Source organism: Rattus norvegicus, chromosome 18 (assembly GCF_021556685.1).
Source record: "Rattus norvegicus strain SHRSP/BbbUtx chromosome 18, alternate assembly SHRSP_T2T, whole genome shotgun sequence".
NCBI classification, from domain to species: domain Eukaryota; kingdom Metazoa; phylum Chordata; class Mammalia; order Rodentia; family Muridae; genus Rattus; species Rattus norvegicus.
In genome coordinates, this window is record NC_141551.1 from 11,690,375 (window position 1) to 11,705,991 (window position 15,617).

At 39.0% G+C, this 15,617-nt stretch overlaps 1 protein-coding gene across 2 annotated transcripts in view; it reads right to left on the reverse strand.

The window, feature by feature from the left end:
* Positions 1-7,111: 7,111 nt before the first annotated feature.
* Positions 7,112-15,617, reverse strand: part of Dsc1 (desmocollin 1) — a 28,708-nt gene continuing 20,202 nt past the window's right edge. Inside the window, exons 12-17 of one of the 2 annotated variants that reach the window (XM_087592582.1) lie at positions 13,542-13,754; positions 12,769-13,005; positions 11,935-12,059; positions 11,064-11,318; positions 10,238-10,283; positions 9,568-10,154 (exon numbers count right to left, since the gene is read on the reverse strand). In XM_087592582.1, coding sequence (XP_087448708.1) covers positions 10,248-10,283; positions 11,064-11,318; positions 11,935-12,059; positions 12,769-13,005; positions 13,542-13,754 — 866 coding nt within the window. In that variant the 3' untranslated portion in view covers positions 9,568-10,154; positions 10,238-10,247. 2 annotated transcript variants of the gene reach the window in all.

Sequence of the window (15,617 nt, forward strand, 5' to 3'; positions counted from 1 at the left end):
TCATTGAAAGATGTTATAAACATTGGTCATATAGTGAAACCATAAAACTGACTTGTCATATCTCCACCATCTCTGTCAAGGTCACCCTTACCAGTTCTAAGGCTGAAGTCTATTCAAGGAAGCACAGAAAATTATTTGGGATTGAAATGTATACAAGAGACAGAATTTTGATGGACTGAAAAGCGTAATCATGCCTCAGGCTATAAAATTGCAAGTCAGTATTGAATCTGGCAGATAGAAGGCAACTACAGCAATATCATGCCATTCAAGGGGAATTTTCACAGAGCAGAGAACAAAGCACACCAAATACAATACTCTTACATTGTAATCAATTTACACTGACAAAAGTTGTTTCTATTTGGTGTTTTGATTTAATGCAACAATTAAAGATTCAATACCGTCCTCAGCATAACAAAAAGTAAGAACAGAAGTGAAACAGTTGAGCCGGGTTGTAAAGGGCTAAAGTACAGCATAGACAAAGGTCCCTTGCATGCAAGAGCTTTATGATGTAGTTCATAAAATCAACCACAAAATTATTCTTAAAACTTGAAAGATCTAATTAATGCGGTTCAGGGGCGTGAAAGGGACCACACAGCATCTCATCAGAAAGTTCCAGGTCCCCTAAGTCCTCTAAACTCAGGCTTCTGCATTTAGTGGAACAGCAAGAGAGTACCTTCTAGCTGTCTATTATTGTCCTGGTCTTCTTACAGTAAATGATTAATTGTCCCCCACACTTTGCTTTCAGGGTGGTCAGAAGAACCCTAAAATATTATCAGGCCTCATTAGTTTGAACTCTGAATAAAAAATAAAATGAGTTCTTGGCAGACATGGTGCTCACTCCTCTGATCTAACCAACAGGGAGGTTAAGGAAAGAGAACCCAAGGTCAGGGTCATCTGGGGTTATACAGCAAATTCCAGGAATAGCCTGGGCTACAAAGACACAAAGACATAAGCCCAGGCACAAAGACAGGAAGGAGACAGGGAAAGGGAAAGGAAGAGAGGGAAATGGAGGAAAGGAGGATGGGGCTAGAAATCTTGATTTGTTGAATTCTAGTTTAGGCAAAAAGAAATTTAGAACCAATCTTTGTTATTTGTAGCATCTTAGAATCAGCCACATAATAAAAAAAATAAAAAATAAAAGTTTATGTCTGCATTTCCCAGAAGTTCATTAACTTACTTAATAGTATGGTTGAAGGTCCACAAAGCTACCATGGGAACTTTTATTCTATTTATCTATATCTGTCTGTATCTGTGCCTGTGCCTGTGCCTGTGCCTGTGCCTGTGCCTGTGCCTGTGCCTGTGCCTGTGCCTGTGCCTGTGCCTGTGCCTGTGCCTGTGCCTGTGTCTGTCTGTCTGTCTGTCTGTCTGTCTGTCTGTCTCTCTCTCTCTCAACTCTATATCTATCTGTATATCTAACTACTTACCTACCTATCATCTATATATTTATCCATCTGTTAATCTATATCTATTCCTTTGTTTGTTTGTTTGATTGTTTGTTTGTTTGTTTAGAAAAGAATCTTATTTTCTTTTGCAGCCCAAGCTCCTCTCTAACCACAGAACCTCCTGCCTCCTGATTGCTGGAATTCAAACTAATCTTTGCTTTAGTCTTTCTCAGGTCTTAGTTCTGCTACTGTCAGTGCATAGCCTCTTATCTGATGTTCATAAATGGCTTTTTGGGACCCAGTCATTTTGTTACATATTACATATAGTAAAGTAGGTAGAAAAATGCTTTTTTATTTGCATCAGTTCTCTTTACACTCTTACCCAGAAGTCTAAGCACAGAACTTTCACTTCTCATTCATCAGAATTTAAGACAATGTCATACTTAGTTTAGGGGGTTGGTAAACAATGGTGTCTTAACTAGTCACATAGGCATTCCATAAGATTAGCCTCAAAAATAGCTATTAGGAGCAGATGGTCAATACCCTGCCAAAAGCACCATGAAATAGCAGCAGATATATGATGATCTGTGACACGTGTCTTCTTCATGTTCAACTGTAAATATAATTACATCAAACCACAAAACTTAAATTTAACATTTGATATTAATAATTGCATTATATTTTAATAATTCTTTTATATTATGTAGTATGTTTATGTTACACACACAACATTTTTTCCATCTTTATTAAATTGAGTATTTCTTATTTACATTTCAAATGTTATTCCCTTTCCTGGTTTCCAGGCCAACATCCCCCTAACCCCTACTCCTCCCCTTCTCTGTGGGTGTTCCCCTCCCCATCCTCCCCCCATTACCGCCCTCCCCCCAACAATCACGTTCACTGGGGGTTCAGTCTTAGCAGGACCCAGGGCTTCCCCTTCCACTGGTGCTCTTACTAGGATATTCATTGCTACCTATGAGGTCAGAGTCCAGGGTCAGTCCATGTATAGTCTTTGGGTAGTGGCTTAGTCCCTGGAAACTCTGGTTGCTTGGCATTGTTGTACATATGGGGTCTCAAGCCTCTTCAAGCTCTTCCAGTTCTTTCTCTGATTCCTTCAACGGGGGTCCCGTTCTCAGTTCAGTGGTTTGCTGCTGGCATTCGCCTCTGTGTTTGCAGTATTCTAGCTGTGCACACAACATTTTAAACAGTACTTGTTTTGTTAACATTACATTGAACTAGCAATTTTCCATGTACCCATGTGTGTAAGCACATCATGGAGCATAACTTGGAGGATTTAGTCGTCTTCAGCCATGTGGACCCCAGGATTGAATCTCAGTTATCAGGTTTCACCGCAAGTTCCTTTTTCCAAGTGGCTCTCCATGGTTCCAATTTTTTTTTAATTAGCTAGTGAAAACTTGTCTGTATGTGCGTGTGAGTATGTTTTTATGACTGTGTGTTGTGTGAGTATATGTATGTGCATGTGTATGGGTGAATGTGTGCCATGTTAAGTGTATAAGAATGTGTGTATATGAGTTTGTGTGTGAGATTGTGTGTGTGAGTGTGTATGACTGTGTGTAAAAGTTATGAGTGTATGTAAGTGTGTGTGAGTGTGTGGTATGTGAGTGTGTTTGAGAGTATGTGAGAGTATTGTGTGAGTTCATGTATATGAGTATTGTGGTATGTAAGTGTGTAAGAGTGAGTGACTGTGTGAAAGTATGTCAGTGTATGTGTGTGAATGTATGTGTAGGTATGTGTGAATGCATATGCATGTGAGTATATATATGAGTGTGTGCCTGTGTGGTGTTTGAGTGTATAGGAGTATGTGAATGTATTATGTGTAAGAATATGTGTATATGTGTGTGAATGTGAATGTGTGTGAGTACACATGGGTGAGTGTGCATGAGGGCATATGTCTGTGTGTGTGTGAGTACATGTGTGTGACTGTGAGTTTAGGTAAGTACATATGACTCTGTGTGTGTGTGTGTGTGTGTGTGTGTGTGTGTGTGTGTACACACATTAGTATGTATAAATGCAGGTGCTCACACATGGTTGTCAGAGGATAACTTCAGGTTTTGTCCCTCCCTTGCTACCTTGTATGAGACACGTCTCATGTGTTTTATGGGAATTCTCCTTTTTCCCCTTTCCTCTCTGCTATAGAAGAGTAGGGATTCCACTTTTAAATGGGGCCTGGGAATGAGAACTCAGGGTTTCTTTTTTTTTTTTTATTAACTTGAGTATTTCTTATATACATTTCGAGTGTTATTCCCTTTCCCGGTATCCGGGCAAACATCCCCCTCCCCCCTCCCCTTCCTTATGGGTGTTCCCCTCCCAACCCTCCCCCCATTGCCGCCCTCCCCCCACCAGTCTAGTTCACTGGGGGTTCAGTCTTAGCAGGACCCAGGGCTTCCCCTTCCACTGGTGCTCTTACTAGGATATTCATTGCTACCTATGAGGTCAGAGTCCAGGGTCAGTCCATGTATAGTCTTTAGGTAGTGGCTTAGTCCCTGGAAGCTCTGGTTGCTTGGCATTGTTGTACATATGGGGTCTCGAGCCCCTTCAAGCTCTTCCAGTTCTTTCTCTGATTCCTTCAACGGGGGTCCTATTCTCAGTTCAGTGGTTTGCTGCTGGCATTCGCCTCTGTATTTGCTGTATTCTGGCTGTGCCTCTCAGGAGCGATCTACATCCGGCTCCTGTCGGTCTGCACTTCTTTGCTTCATCCATCTTGTCTAATTGGGTGGCTGTATATGTATGGGCCACATGTGGGGCAGGCTCTGAATGGGTGTTCCTTCAGTCTCTGTTTTAATCTTTGCCTCTCTCTTCCCTGCCAAGGGTATTCTTGTTCCCCTTTTAAAGAAGGAGTGAAGCATTCACATTTTGATCATCCGTCTTGAGTTTCATTTGTTCTAGGCATCTAGGGTAATTCAAGCATTTGGGCTAATAGCCACTTATCAATGGAGAACTCAGGGTTTCAAGGTTGCACAGGGAGTGCTTTTACCAACTGAGTCATCTTCTTAGGAATTCTCTCAATTTTTTTCTACATGGTTTCTCAGCCTGGAAAAAAAAATAAAGGAGCAACCTTGACAGAATGTGATTAACTTGACACAAAAGACTGGTTTTGTCAGTGTCCTTGTCACACCTATGAATTCTGTATCAGTCATGCCCCCACCAAATAAAACTTTAAAAGCATGCATAATGACAAGGTGTACAAAAGAGAGACCCAGCCTAGGAATATGACCCAACAAGCCATCTGTCCCTCAACACCATCACTTTCAAGCACTGGAGTAATTCAACTTGGTTAGCAGAGAAAAGCCTGTAAAAATTGCTTTCATAGGCCTGATCGAAACATATCAAATCACTCACACTCAGACATATATACATTTATACATACTTGCACACTTGTTCACACACACACACACACACACACATCAAAATTTAATTTTGTTAAATGTGTTTTTTTCTTCACTTTGACTGGGAAAAACAAATTAATTGTGTCAATGAAAAGGTCCCTTACTAAACTTTGAGTACATTTTCTGTCCCTATGTCCCTTACAGTAAATGGTCTTGTACAGTCTCCAAAAAGTCAGTTGTCCATGAGAGATGAAGGAAGCTGATACTTTGCAAGTGATAAGAGATGGTTTTGAATGTGTGTTGTCAACTCATTGAGGATAGCCTTGCCTTGGGCCTGCTGCTCTAGACAGCCTGCCCTAATGGCTTCATTTACTTGCAGTAGGTTCTGTGTTCCCTCTCACCCAATCATTTACATTGAGCTTATCAAAGTTTCGTGTACATGCACATCTGGTGCTTTTCCTAAAATGTAGATTTTAACTCAGTAGGGCAGACATGGTCTGAGACACCTCTGTCCTGATAGGTTGTCAGGTGTCGTCCACATTTCTGGGACCACAGGACACTGGTGGTGAAAGAAGAAGCAGAGAGTTGAGATGAAGGGTAGCAGAAGGACGGGAGTCCCGAGGTGAGCTACGTCAGAAACCTGAGGGCTGCATCCCAGCTCGGAGCCTCCTGTGTAGTGGTAAATTATTTAAAATCCTGACCTGGGGCTTCTACCCCACTTTGATCATTGAGTTCCTGGATTAAATGTGCACGCACGCACGCGCGCACACACACACACACACACACACACACACACACACACACACGCACGCACACAAAACCTTTATATTTACACTATTGTTCTGCCTTAATCAGAACAATAGCTAGGCAGCCGCCTATCTTCCATGCTGTTAGAATCTAGTTTTCTATCAATAACCCCCAGTTACTTACTATTTTCTGTGTTCCATTTGGGCTGTTCTTAACTTCTGTTGGGCAGCCCTCAGGGACAAGATTTTATGGCTCAGCTAACCCGTGGTGGCTCTCCTTTCTCTTTTCTTCCTCCTCCTGCTCCTCCTTCTACTCCCTCTTTCTTCTTCTTCCTCTTCTTTTCTTCTTCCTCTTCTTCCCCTTCTTGTTCTTGTTCCTTTACCTCGTCTTTTTCTTCCTCCTCCTCCTCCTCCTCCTCCCCCTCCTCCTCCTCCTCCTCCTCCTCCTCCCTCATGATTCCAAGCCCTGGAAACCTAAACCCCAACTAAGTCTCCCCTGCCCAGCTGTTAGCTGTCTGCATCTTCATTCACTAATCAGAATTAACTGGGTGGCAGAGTCATGGGGGCTATGCGCAGACTCCAAGTCTTGGGGCTTGCATTTAGCATTACAGCAGACAACAAAGGACAAAGACCGCAACACTCCGGTGTAGGTCTTTCGGTCCAGGACTCAAAAATTTGCATTTTAAATAATTTCCGGGATTCTGCTGTTGGTCCTGCTCTGGACAAGCAATGAAAGAAATGATCACATGCAAGCCACTTCCGACCTTGTACAGCTGCCACGTATGGAATGTCTTCAAATACTTACCTTCTAAGGGAAACTCTGAGCCGTGAGGCCATTTTCTAGTCTGTAATTCCTCAGGCTATAAGCATTCTCTGGGAGGCAAAGTCAAAGAAAGAAAATCCTTTCGTTTCCACTCTGGGTTTTCTTTTGCACTGGAGTTCCAGGGATCAAACCTAGCTGCTCACACGTGTGAAACAATTTGCCCCTGAATTGCACCCCTCCATTCCTTCCCAGTTGGATTGCAGCTTCTCTAACTTTTTCTGAAATCCAAAAGGGAGTAAGTAATTCTACATGAATGACAGGTAAAACCCTTCTCACCTCAACTGTAGCCTTGAAATTTATTTTTGGAATTAATAGTGTCACATTATGTGGCTTAACTTGTCTAACTATCAGGAATAAAATTCCCCAGTTCCAGATATTCATGGTTGCACATGGACAACTAAACACAAATTTCAAATCCTGTGTCCATGGATTCTCATATCCAGTGCTGACCAAAGAGATGCTTTCTCATCCTCTATCACTAAAGTTAGTGAACAAATGACTTGTAACTGTATATTGTTTATCAAAAGATACCTTATTCCTATTTATTAATAACAAGTAATACAAATTTTAAACATTTTATCTTCATGTAACATTCATTATGAATACACCAGAAATCTGAGGGCCAGGTCAGGGGGCTTTCATGCTGATACATGCACACACACATACACACACACACACAAATACACACACACACACACACACACACACAAATACACACACACAAAAATAAACACACCTTAAAATGGCTATTGTTGTTCATTAAAAGGATCTGAGGTAATACAGCATGGTTTTTATCTTTATGCAGATAGCATCTATTCCAGAAAATCTTTATTGTATTTTCACTTATTTTATTGGGCTTTACACACTGTGAATCTATGTATTCATAGAAAGCTTTCTCCTTCTGTACTTTTTCCATTACCCCCAAGAGGACAAACAAAGGTGGTGTCTAGTGATTACTGTGTTCCCTTAGATTTATAAGAGAAGCAGATAATAAATGGGTCAATGCCATAATATTCCATGGCTATCGTTCCATTTCAGATTTCAATCATACACCACTTCTATGACCTACATACTACAAAAAGGGGATGAAAAACTTCCCAGATCTAAAGCACTCATTTAAATATTTTCCAAATGACATTTCTACAAAGTAAATGTACACATGGGTTTCAAGTTCTATACAGTATTTTTAAACATTGAGAATTAACATTTAGTATGTTAGGGAGCATTTGAGGAAGCGTGCTCACTAAAGAAACTGTATCATTTCATCTCTCCTGATCTTTCTTCCCATGGGTATTTTGTCTCTCTCATGAAATATTTGAAGCCAACATCAAAAAGATAAAAGCTGGGCATGTTCCCCCATATATGTTGAAATACAGAAAACATTTCATAGCTATCAATTTATTAAATCAACAATTACTTAAAAGTCAAATTTATATGAAATACAGTACTTTATTAGCAAACTAAATGGTGCAGTCTGGTAGGGTTTCATATATTTAGTTCATCATACAGTTAATATTTAATTTTTGATGAAAAATGAGAATTACTTGGAGTTGCCTAAATAAATCCAAAAATAAATATAATTCCTCTGAGAAAAGTTTTAATAATATATTGAAAAAAATTAAATATCTAAAACTGCTTGATACAGATAAATTCTCCGAACTTTCTAATAACGTCTAATGCTTTAGAGAGCCTTCTCTTGATGCGTAAGAAATCCACCTGTGGATATAAATTGTATGGTTTAATTTAGAAAAAAGTTTTCTCACGTATAATTCAGTAAGTCTAAGAGCAAGATGACACAAACAACTGTAAGTGATTGTTAAGGGAATAATTTGCAACTGCTCATAGAATATTCTATAACTACATTGAATAATATAACTTACTATGACCTTTGACGCATTTCCAAATTGGTACTATATAAGAGCCTAAAATGTCAAAATTCACATTGTCAGATGACATTTACCTCAAAAAGTAAAAATTGCATCACTCCCAAATCATCTTTTTTTTTCTTTTTTTTCGGAGCTGGGGACCGAACCCAGGGCCTTGTGCTTGCTAGGCAAGTGCTCTACCACTGAGCTAAATCCCCAACCCCCTCCCAAATCATCTTACAGTGACTGTAAAAGTCACACATTATGGGGAATTTACAGATCATATCTGCCTTACTAATGCTATATTTCATTTTATTCCAATATCCAATTTCACAATAAAAATCACCTTTCCTAATGAAGACCAATAAGACCTAAAGTGAAACAGCAAACTATTTTGCCAATAGATAGAAAGTAATGGGTTAAGAAGGAAAGTTTAGTTTAAATGTAGTTTTCATGAAGTGTAACTTGACACATATCTGTACTTTCCCACAAAGGACTAATAAAATATAATTTAGATATATATTTTTTCTTTATAGATCAATAAAACAATCTTATTAAAGTGTTACACCTCATTTATTCATGCATGTTAAAATAGCTATTGTTTCAATAAAATTTGGTAGATGTTCCTGTAATGAACTAATGATCTTTAATGCATGTCCACTTAACATTATTTCTAGCCTTCCAACTTTTTTTCCTCTGAGTAATTACCAAAGTATACTGAGTATTGTGTCTCAATGTGGACATTAACTCAGTATTAACATACAGTAAGGACTAAGCCTTGTATCGGTTTCAGCTAGATGCTTCTATGGCTAGTTGGAGTGAAGTTTAAAGACAGAGACCAGTTAAAAGCCAATGAAATAGTAGATCAGTGTCAAGTTAAAGAGCTAGCAGTCCTCCCAAAGTATTTATATAATTTTTCATATTTTAGTACATATAAATGTGGTAAGGTAGTACCACATTAAGTATGATCAGTGATATATATATGTATGTATATATATATATATATATATATATATATATATATATATATATATATATTCCGTGAGCCTAAGCTAGTTTATAGAAATCAGGATTCAAGTGTTTTCATTTTCATGGAATTCTTGACAAATCTCTACAGTTTTAGGTCCAGTGAGCATGATACTCTGACCCATGTTATTCAGACAGAAGCTCCATGATCCCAATGATAACATAGCCATGTGGGCAGAGATCGAGTCGTAAGCTTTGAAGGCTCTGAATGAAGATAGCACTCTTCTAATGAGGGAAATGTACAGTGAGAGTAGAGCTTGTTAGGCACACAAAAGGCTATACCTAAAACACTTAAAAGTTTATCTGAAGCTACTCTGGAAAAGGGAAAAACAATATCTTGGCACTAAAGGAAATACTTTAGAAGCAGAATTCCCATGACCTTGAAAAATATTTACTTTTTATATACACAATGCAAACTCATATTTTAAGCTTCCACAATACCCAACTCTACCATGGAGCCTTGCACAGAGTGCAAAAGAGCTTAAGTTTCAGACATCACCAGAATTTCAGTGGCACACGCAGTTCAGTCCTGAAGAGGCCATAGACACGCACAGAAAGAAAAGCAACAGTGACAACATCCTGTCTAGACAACAGGCAAGTTCTGGGGACAAGGAGAATTTGGAGAGCTATGGTTGGTAAAGCACCCTTATCTACAAATGACTTTACTTTCTTTTAATACCCAAAGTCGCTACTACAAGCTGTTATCCTCTTACATCCAGTGACACCCCTGTGTTCATTTGCAGATGTTTCTCTACTAACCAGCACCTTTATTTCTTCACACATGTCTTTGCTAATGTCCTAAATTTCGGTTCCAAGTGATCTAAAAACTCTAGCCCTTCTTCCTCCTGCCGATCACTGCAGCAACCCACAGAACCAGCCATGGAGCCTTTGCCTTCATAGTTATATGAGCGAACGTAGTCATCACAATGCTTGTGTTCCTCAGCTTGTCCACACAAATACACCTTCTGTATGGAGAAAGAGCACAGTTTATTATGACTTTTAAAAGACACCTAAACAGACCAGCATAAAAATGATATCTTGGATTTACCTTTTACTGTTTAATTTTTAATCAGAGTGTGTCCTCTAATGGATTCCTATACATAAAAAATGCACATGATTGGTCTATATTATATTCATTCTTAAAATATAGCAAATACATAAATGCTCAAAGTGACCACATTTATAAGAACCAAGGCTATGCATATATCACATAAATAACTTACAAGTTCTCACTGGAATATAAGGTGTATTTAGTTGAACTGTATCTCAATGGCTTCTTTGTATATGTGGGGGAGAACCAGTGTAGGCTGTGGTTCTTGCATTTATACCGTATATAGTTTTGAGGGCCTAATACATTGATGTTATATATAACATGCATAATATATTCATGTTATATAGTTGTAATTATCTAACATTTGGCTCATATCAGCCTGAGCAATCTGAAACAAAAGCAAGGAAAACATGCAGAATGGAACCTAAGATTAAAGCCTACCCAACTATCTTGGTTGATTGAGGTAGGCAAGATTTCATAACTACATATAGAACTATAGCATACTGGCAAAATGGTGGAAATTTATGGTCTGTTCATTATACTATAGCGAATTCTTCACTGAAGATGTATTTTTCTGATGATATTTAGTGAAAAAGATATCAGTCTTTTAATATACCAAAGACATACACATAAATTAGTCCTAAAGTCTTGCAAATCAAAAATTTTAAATTCAACTCTGAGTATGGCCCTTACACCAGTGTCTGTCCCTGTACAGGAGATGAAAAGGTGTGATCCAGGTGTGTGAGGGGTACTTTGGGAAACCCTGGTTTATAAATCATATTAGGATTGGACATAGTAGGCACCTAAAGACTTAAGCACTTACTTCGCCGAGCCGAGGTTGAGTGAAAGTTTGCCAGTCAGTGTAAGCATATCGGCCAGTGTCTGCTGCTCCTAGCACACCTCCTTTGCTGGACTCCAAGGTATGGTGGCCACCTCCTTTGTTGGACTCCAAGGTGTAGCCTCCTTTGACCATCTCAAAATTTTGCTGTGTTTTGATTCCTTGGCCACCAAGAGTCCCAACAGATGTGCTTGTATCACAGATGTTGACTGTCTGTGTGGGGAGTCTAATATTTGCCTCCTAAAGGTAGAATTAGAAAATGAATGAGTGTCACAGAAACCAACTCTTTGTTACCACAGACAAGTCACTTGCTCTGCTTCTGTTCTTTACGTGCAAAATCAGAATAATCCTAAGAATCATATCATAGACATTCTGGGCCAAAGTCTGCCTCCTAGGAGTTCATATGTTGAGGTCTTAACCTCAGGGTCACTGTAGATGCAATTGTGTAAGTCTCAAAGAAGTTAGTCTCTCATCTAACATGACCAGTATTCTTACGAAAAGGAAAATTTGGAGTGTCAGATAGAGTGATGATACCATGAAAATTGCTTTCGTGGCCATGAGCCAAGGGACAAAAACTGAAAAGAACTTAAGCTATCCTTCTCGGGGCCTTCAGAGGAAATATGGTTCCGTCAATATCTTATTTATCTTATAAAACAGGGAGAACATGTGTTTTTACTGTTTGAATTGTTCCTTAAAGCCAATACAAATGGACAATGAATTAAAATAGGCAGAGAACTTCAATTTCTGCTTGGTGCAGTATAGGTCAATAATTATTAGGCTTTACTATTACTAGAGGGTAATCAGTTATGTTCATTGGGTCATCATGTTATTCAGTGGGACTTTAATTCTGATTTACCGTCACTTCTTCTCCTGGTCCTTCGGTGTTTGATACAATTAAATTTTGCTGGGCTACATCATCTGGGAAGCATTTCTTGACTGTTCTCTTAGTAGTAGTCACACAGAAGCATGTAAATAAAATGCCTACAGGAAAAATTAGAAGCAAGGTAAAATAATTTTTTTGCCATTCTGGAAGATATTAAAATAATTTAACAATAAACAAAAAATTTTAAAAAAACAAAGAAATTGAAAAAGTATTTTTTAAAAATGTCTCTACAGATTTTCAGAAATCTTCACTGTCTCATGATTAACTTCCGAGGAGTTAAAACATGACCTCTGAAACTTACCTAAACAGCTTTAATCTGCTGTTACTACTGTTTCTTCCACAGTCAGAGAACCCCACTTAAGGAAGACTGTTTTAAAGGCACATGTACCAACAGTGATACATGTCCTTAAGATAAAGAACTGCAGTATATTTTTCCAGAATATCACAGCTGAGATAAACTGTCCCAGGTGGTCCACATCGTAAAGTTTTTGTCCCTACCTCAGAGTGCTGTTAAGAGGTGGTAGGGTCTTCAAAGGGTGGGCCTTAACAGAAGGAAATTATGTCATTGAGGACAACCCTAACCCCTTCTTCCTCTCGTTTTGGTTTCTAACTGCCATAAGAGAAATAGGTTGCTTAGTTACATGCTACTGGCCATTGGGCACAAAACAACAGAGCCTGTTAGCTATGGGCTGAGACCTCTGAAACTGAAATAAAACAAACTTCTCTGTAAAGGTTGTTTTCTCCAGGAAATTAGCATGTAAGTATTCCACAGCACTGGGTTGGTACACTTTAGACAGTGGTACTTACACAGTAGCAATGCAGATCCCAGGACCATGGCGAGAATGGCCCATTTCCCAAGGATTACATTTGGTTTAACATCCCTCTCCTCAATGGCCATTCTACATTCTGATGGAATTGTACAGTCACACACTCGCACTGATAATACATGTTTTGCAGAAAAACCATGTCTGTCTTGTATTTGGATTGGCACAGAATAGTAGTTATAATTAAGATTGTGTCGTTGCCGAAGAATGGCACGTTTGCCTAAAGGGAAAAGGGTAGATAGAGTATGTATTAATACGACATTTCAACAACATTGTTCTTACTAACTTCAAGAAATTAATATGCAACAAAATTAATAGCTCATTTTCTTTCTTAAAAATTATTTAGTGTTTTAGAAAAGTAGGAAAAGGGTTGACATTATTTTAAATTAAAGGTAGACTGATCTCCATGCTGGGCATGGTGCTACATGCCTTTAATCCCTGCATTCAGGAGGCATAGGTAGATATGTATATAGTATATATGATAGATGATTGTTACACAGACATATGCATACATAGGTCAATAATTGATAAACTGATAGCTATTAAGTACATAATTGCCAAACAAATAGATGATAGATATATAGATGAATGGTAGATAGATGACAGATGACAAAAAGATATTAAAGCATTTTATTTTTCCAAGATGAATAACTTTCTACAGTATATATGTATTTATTATGACAAGCCAAGGTAAGAGCACAGGCTGTCAGCCATCTTGAACTGGGATTACTTACAATATGTAGCATAAGTACTTACCATCCTGTGACTCTAGAGTCCAAAGTTTGCTGGAAGAATTATCCAGAAGGAACTGGAAAGGTGGACCATTATCTGGCCCATCTAGATCTACGGGTTCCAAAACGGCATAATCCTTTTCCTGCTGACAAATGGTTATGTCCTTGTCAATCTGTGGTGGGTGGTCATTAAAATCTTCCAGAAGGACTACCAGTGTTCCTGTGCAAGATCGGCCAACTAGGATAAATAAAAGGAGGTCACTCTGATGGCAAAGGAAATGGAGATTCACTTAAGTCTACATTTAACCAATATTTATCATTTAATGTTTTTCCTGTAAGAGGCTCCATTTGAGACATGATGATAAAAACAGAACAGAAGATGCTTAACATTAGTCTAATAGTCAAAACAGAGTTGAAAATAAACTTGGGAAAATTTCTAGGACACTCAAGGGTGATTTTCCATTTACAGGAAATGGTAGAATATCAGAAGAGGCATCTCCATGCATCTGTCTGGTCCAACAGCTTACTTTAGATTTCCTATTTAGGCGACTCATACATGTCAGTAAGTGGGGAGTACCAGCCACAGAGCTGAGAAGTACTTGTGCCAACTAAAATCTAAATCCATAGCATTTCTAGAAAGAGCGTCTAAAGTCAGTAGTCGTCATCACTGTATGTTTCCCATCTCCCGAAGCTCACTCTATTATAAGTCAGACCTGGGTTGAGCTCTTTATGATTAGAAAGGTTCCACATTGTTCCTTCTCACGTTGTGGCACACTCATTAGCTCCCAAGACTGTGTGTGTTCCTTTTGGACTCAAATAAGAAAATGCTTTGCTACGATGGCTACACAGTGAGACTTTTAAGACTTGTTCCGAGGCTAAAACTAAGAAGGTATTTTATATGGTTTGAACTCAGTTGTTCTAAGCATCAAGTACACCTCAAAACTGTAAAATCCTCAGTAGCTAATTTCACTGCCTGATCCTGGAGGCTTATGAGCTTCTCAAACCACAGAGGAACAGCAAGTCTAACCATGACACGTTAGCTGGGACTTATTAGGGAAGAGTGCTTGCTGCTCTTGCCAAGACCACATTTTAGATTCTAACATTCATGTGAGGTGACATGGACAAACAGGTCTTTCTTCAGTGAAAGGATCCTAAGGGAGAAGACGAGAAGAGAAGTTAGAGATAGGAAAGCTGGGCTCGGGAGTTACTGCACAAGCAATGTGTTATGCCAAGCAGGACTATTGAGAAGTAAGGATCTTACATATGCTTATAAGGGGAGATGGGACAAATTCAGCAGAAGGCTAACAGAGCACATGGTGAGCATAGGATACTTCAAGTGTCAGAAATTAAGTACATAGAGGCTTTGAGACTGAGAGCTTCAGTCTCGCTAATGGTGGTGGTGGAGGAGGAGGGGAAAAAGTTCTCAAGAATTGAAACCTTAACTCATTTGAGACACAGAACCCAGCCGTAGACTGGATCTTACCCAGTCTGTTCCTGGGCAAAGACACAGAACTAGGTCCCCTCTGTCCTTTCATCAGGGTCTCTGTGGCGAAAGTCTTAGATCAGCCCAGCTCGGCCTGTAACTCTAGCTCCAGGGGATCCAGAGCCTTCTACCTTTCTAAAGACCATGCATGCGGGAGCTCATATACGCATACCCATGTCACTTTTAAAGATCTGCCTTAAACAGATATATACCGAATTCTCATCTTCATGCCTGATAAAGGGACAGTTTACCAGAAGGGTGGCAGGGTGGGTATGGGAAAAAAATTGAGCTCTTAACCAATTTAGAAGAAAAAAATACGAATGAGAAAAAGTGAAGGCACAATTTCAGAGTTACAGCACTAAACAATAATTATCATATTATTTCCAGCATATAATAATGCTTAAACTGCAGTATTACAAATCAAAGAAAGACTAACAGAGAACAATCACGGAAGCTGTTACTGCTATTCATTTGAATAATTTAAGGGACATGAGCTTCAGGGTATGGCTGCTACTCTCATGTTCTAGGAGTAAGGTGCATAAAACAGTGTCCTCAAGACACACAGCAGAGAGATTAGCCTGACAGACAAGAATGACGCACAGGAGAAATACAAGGACG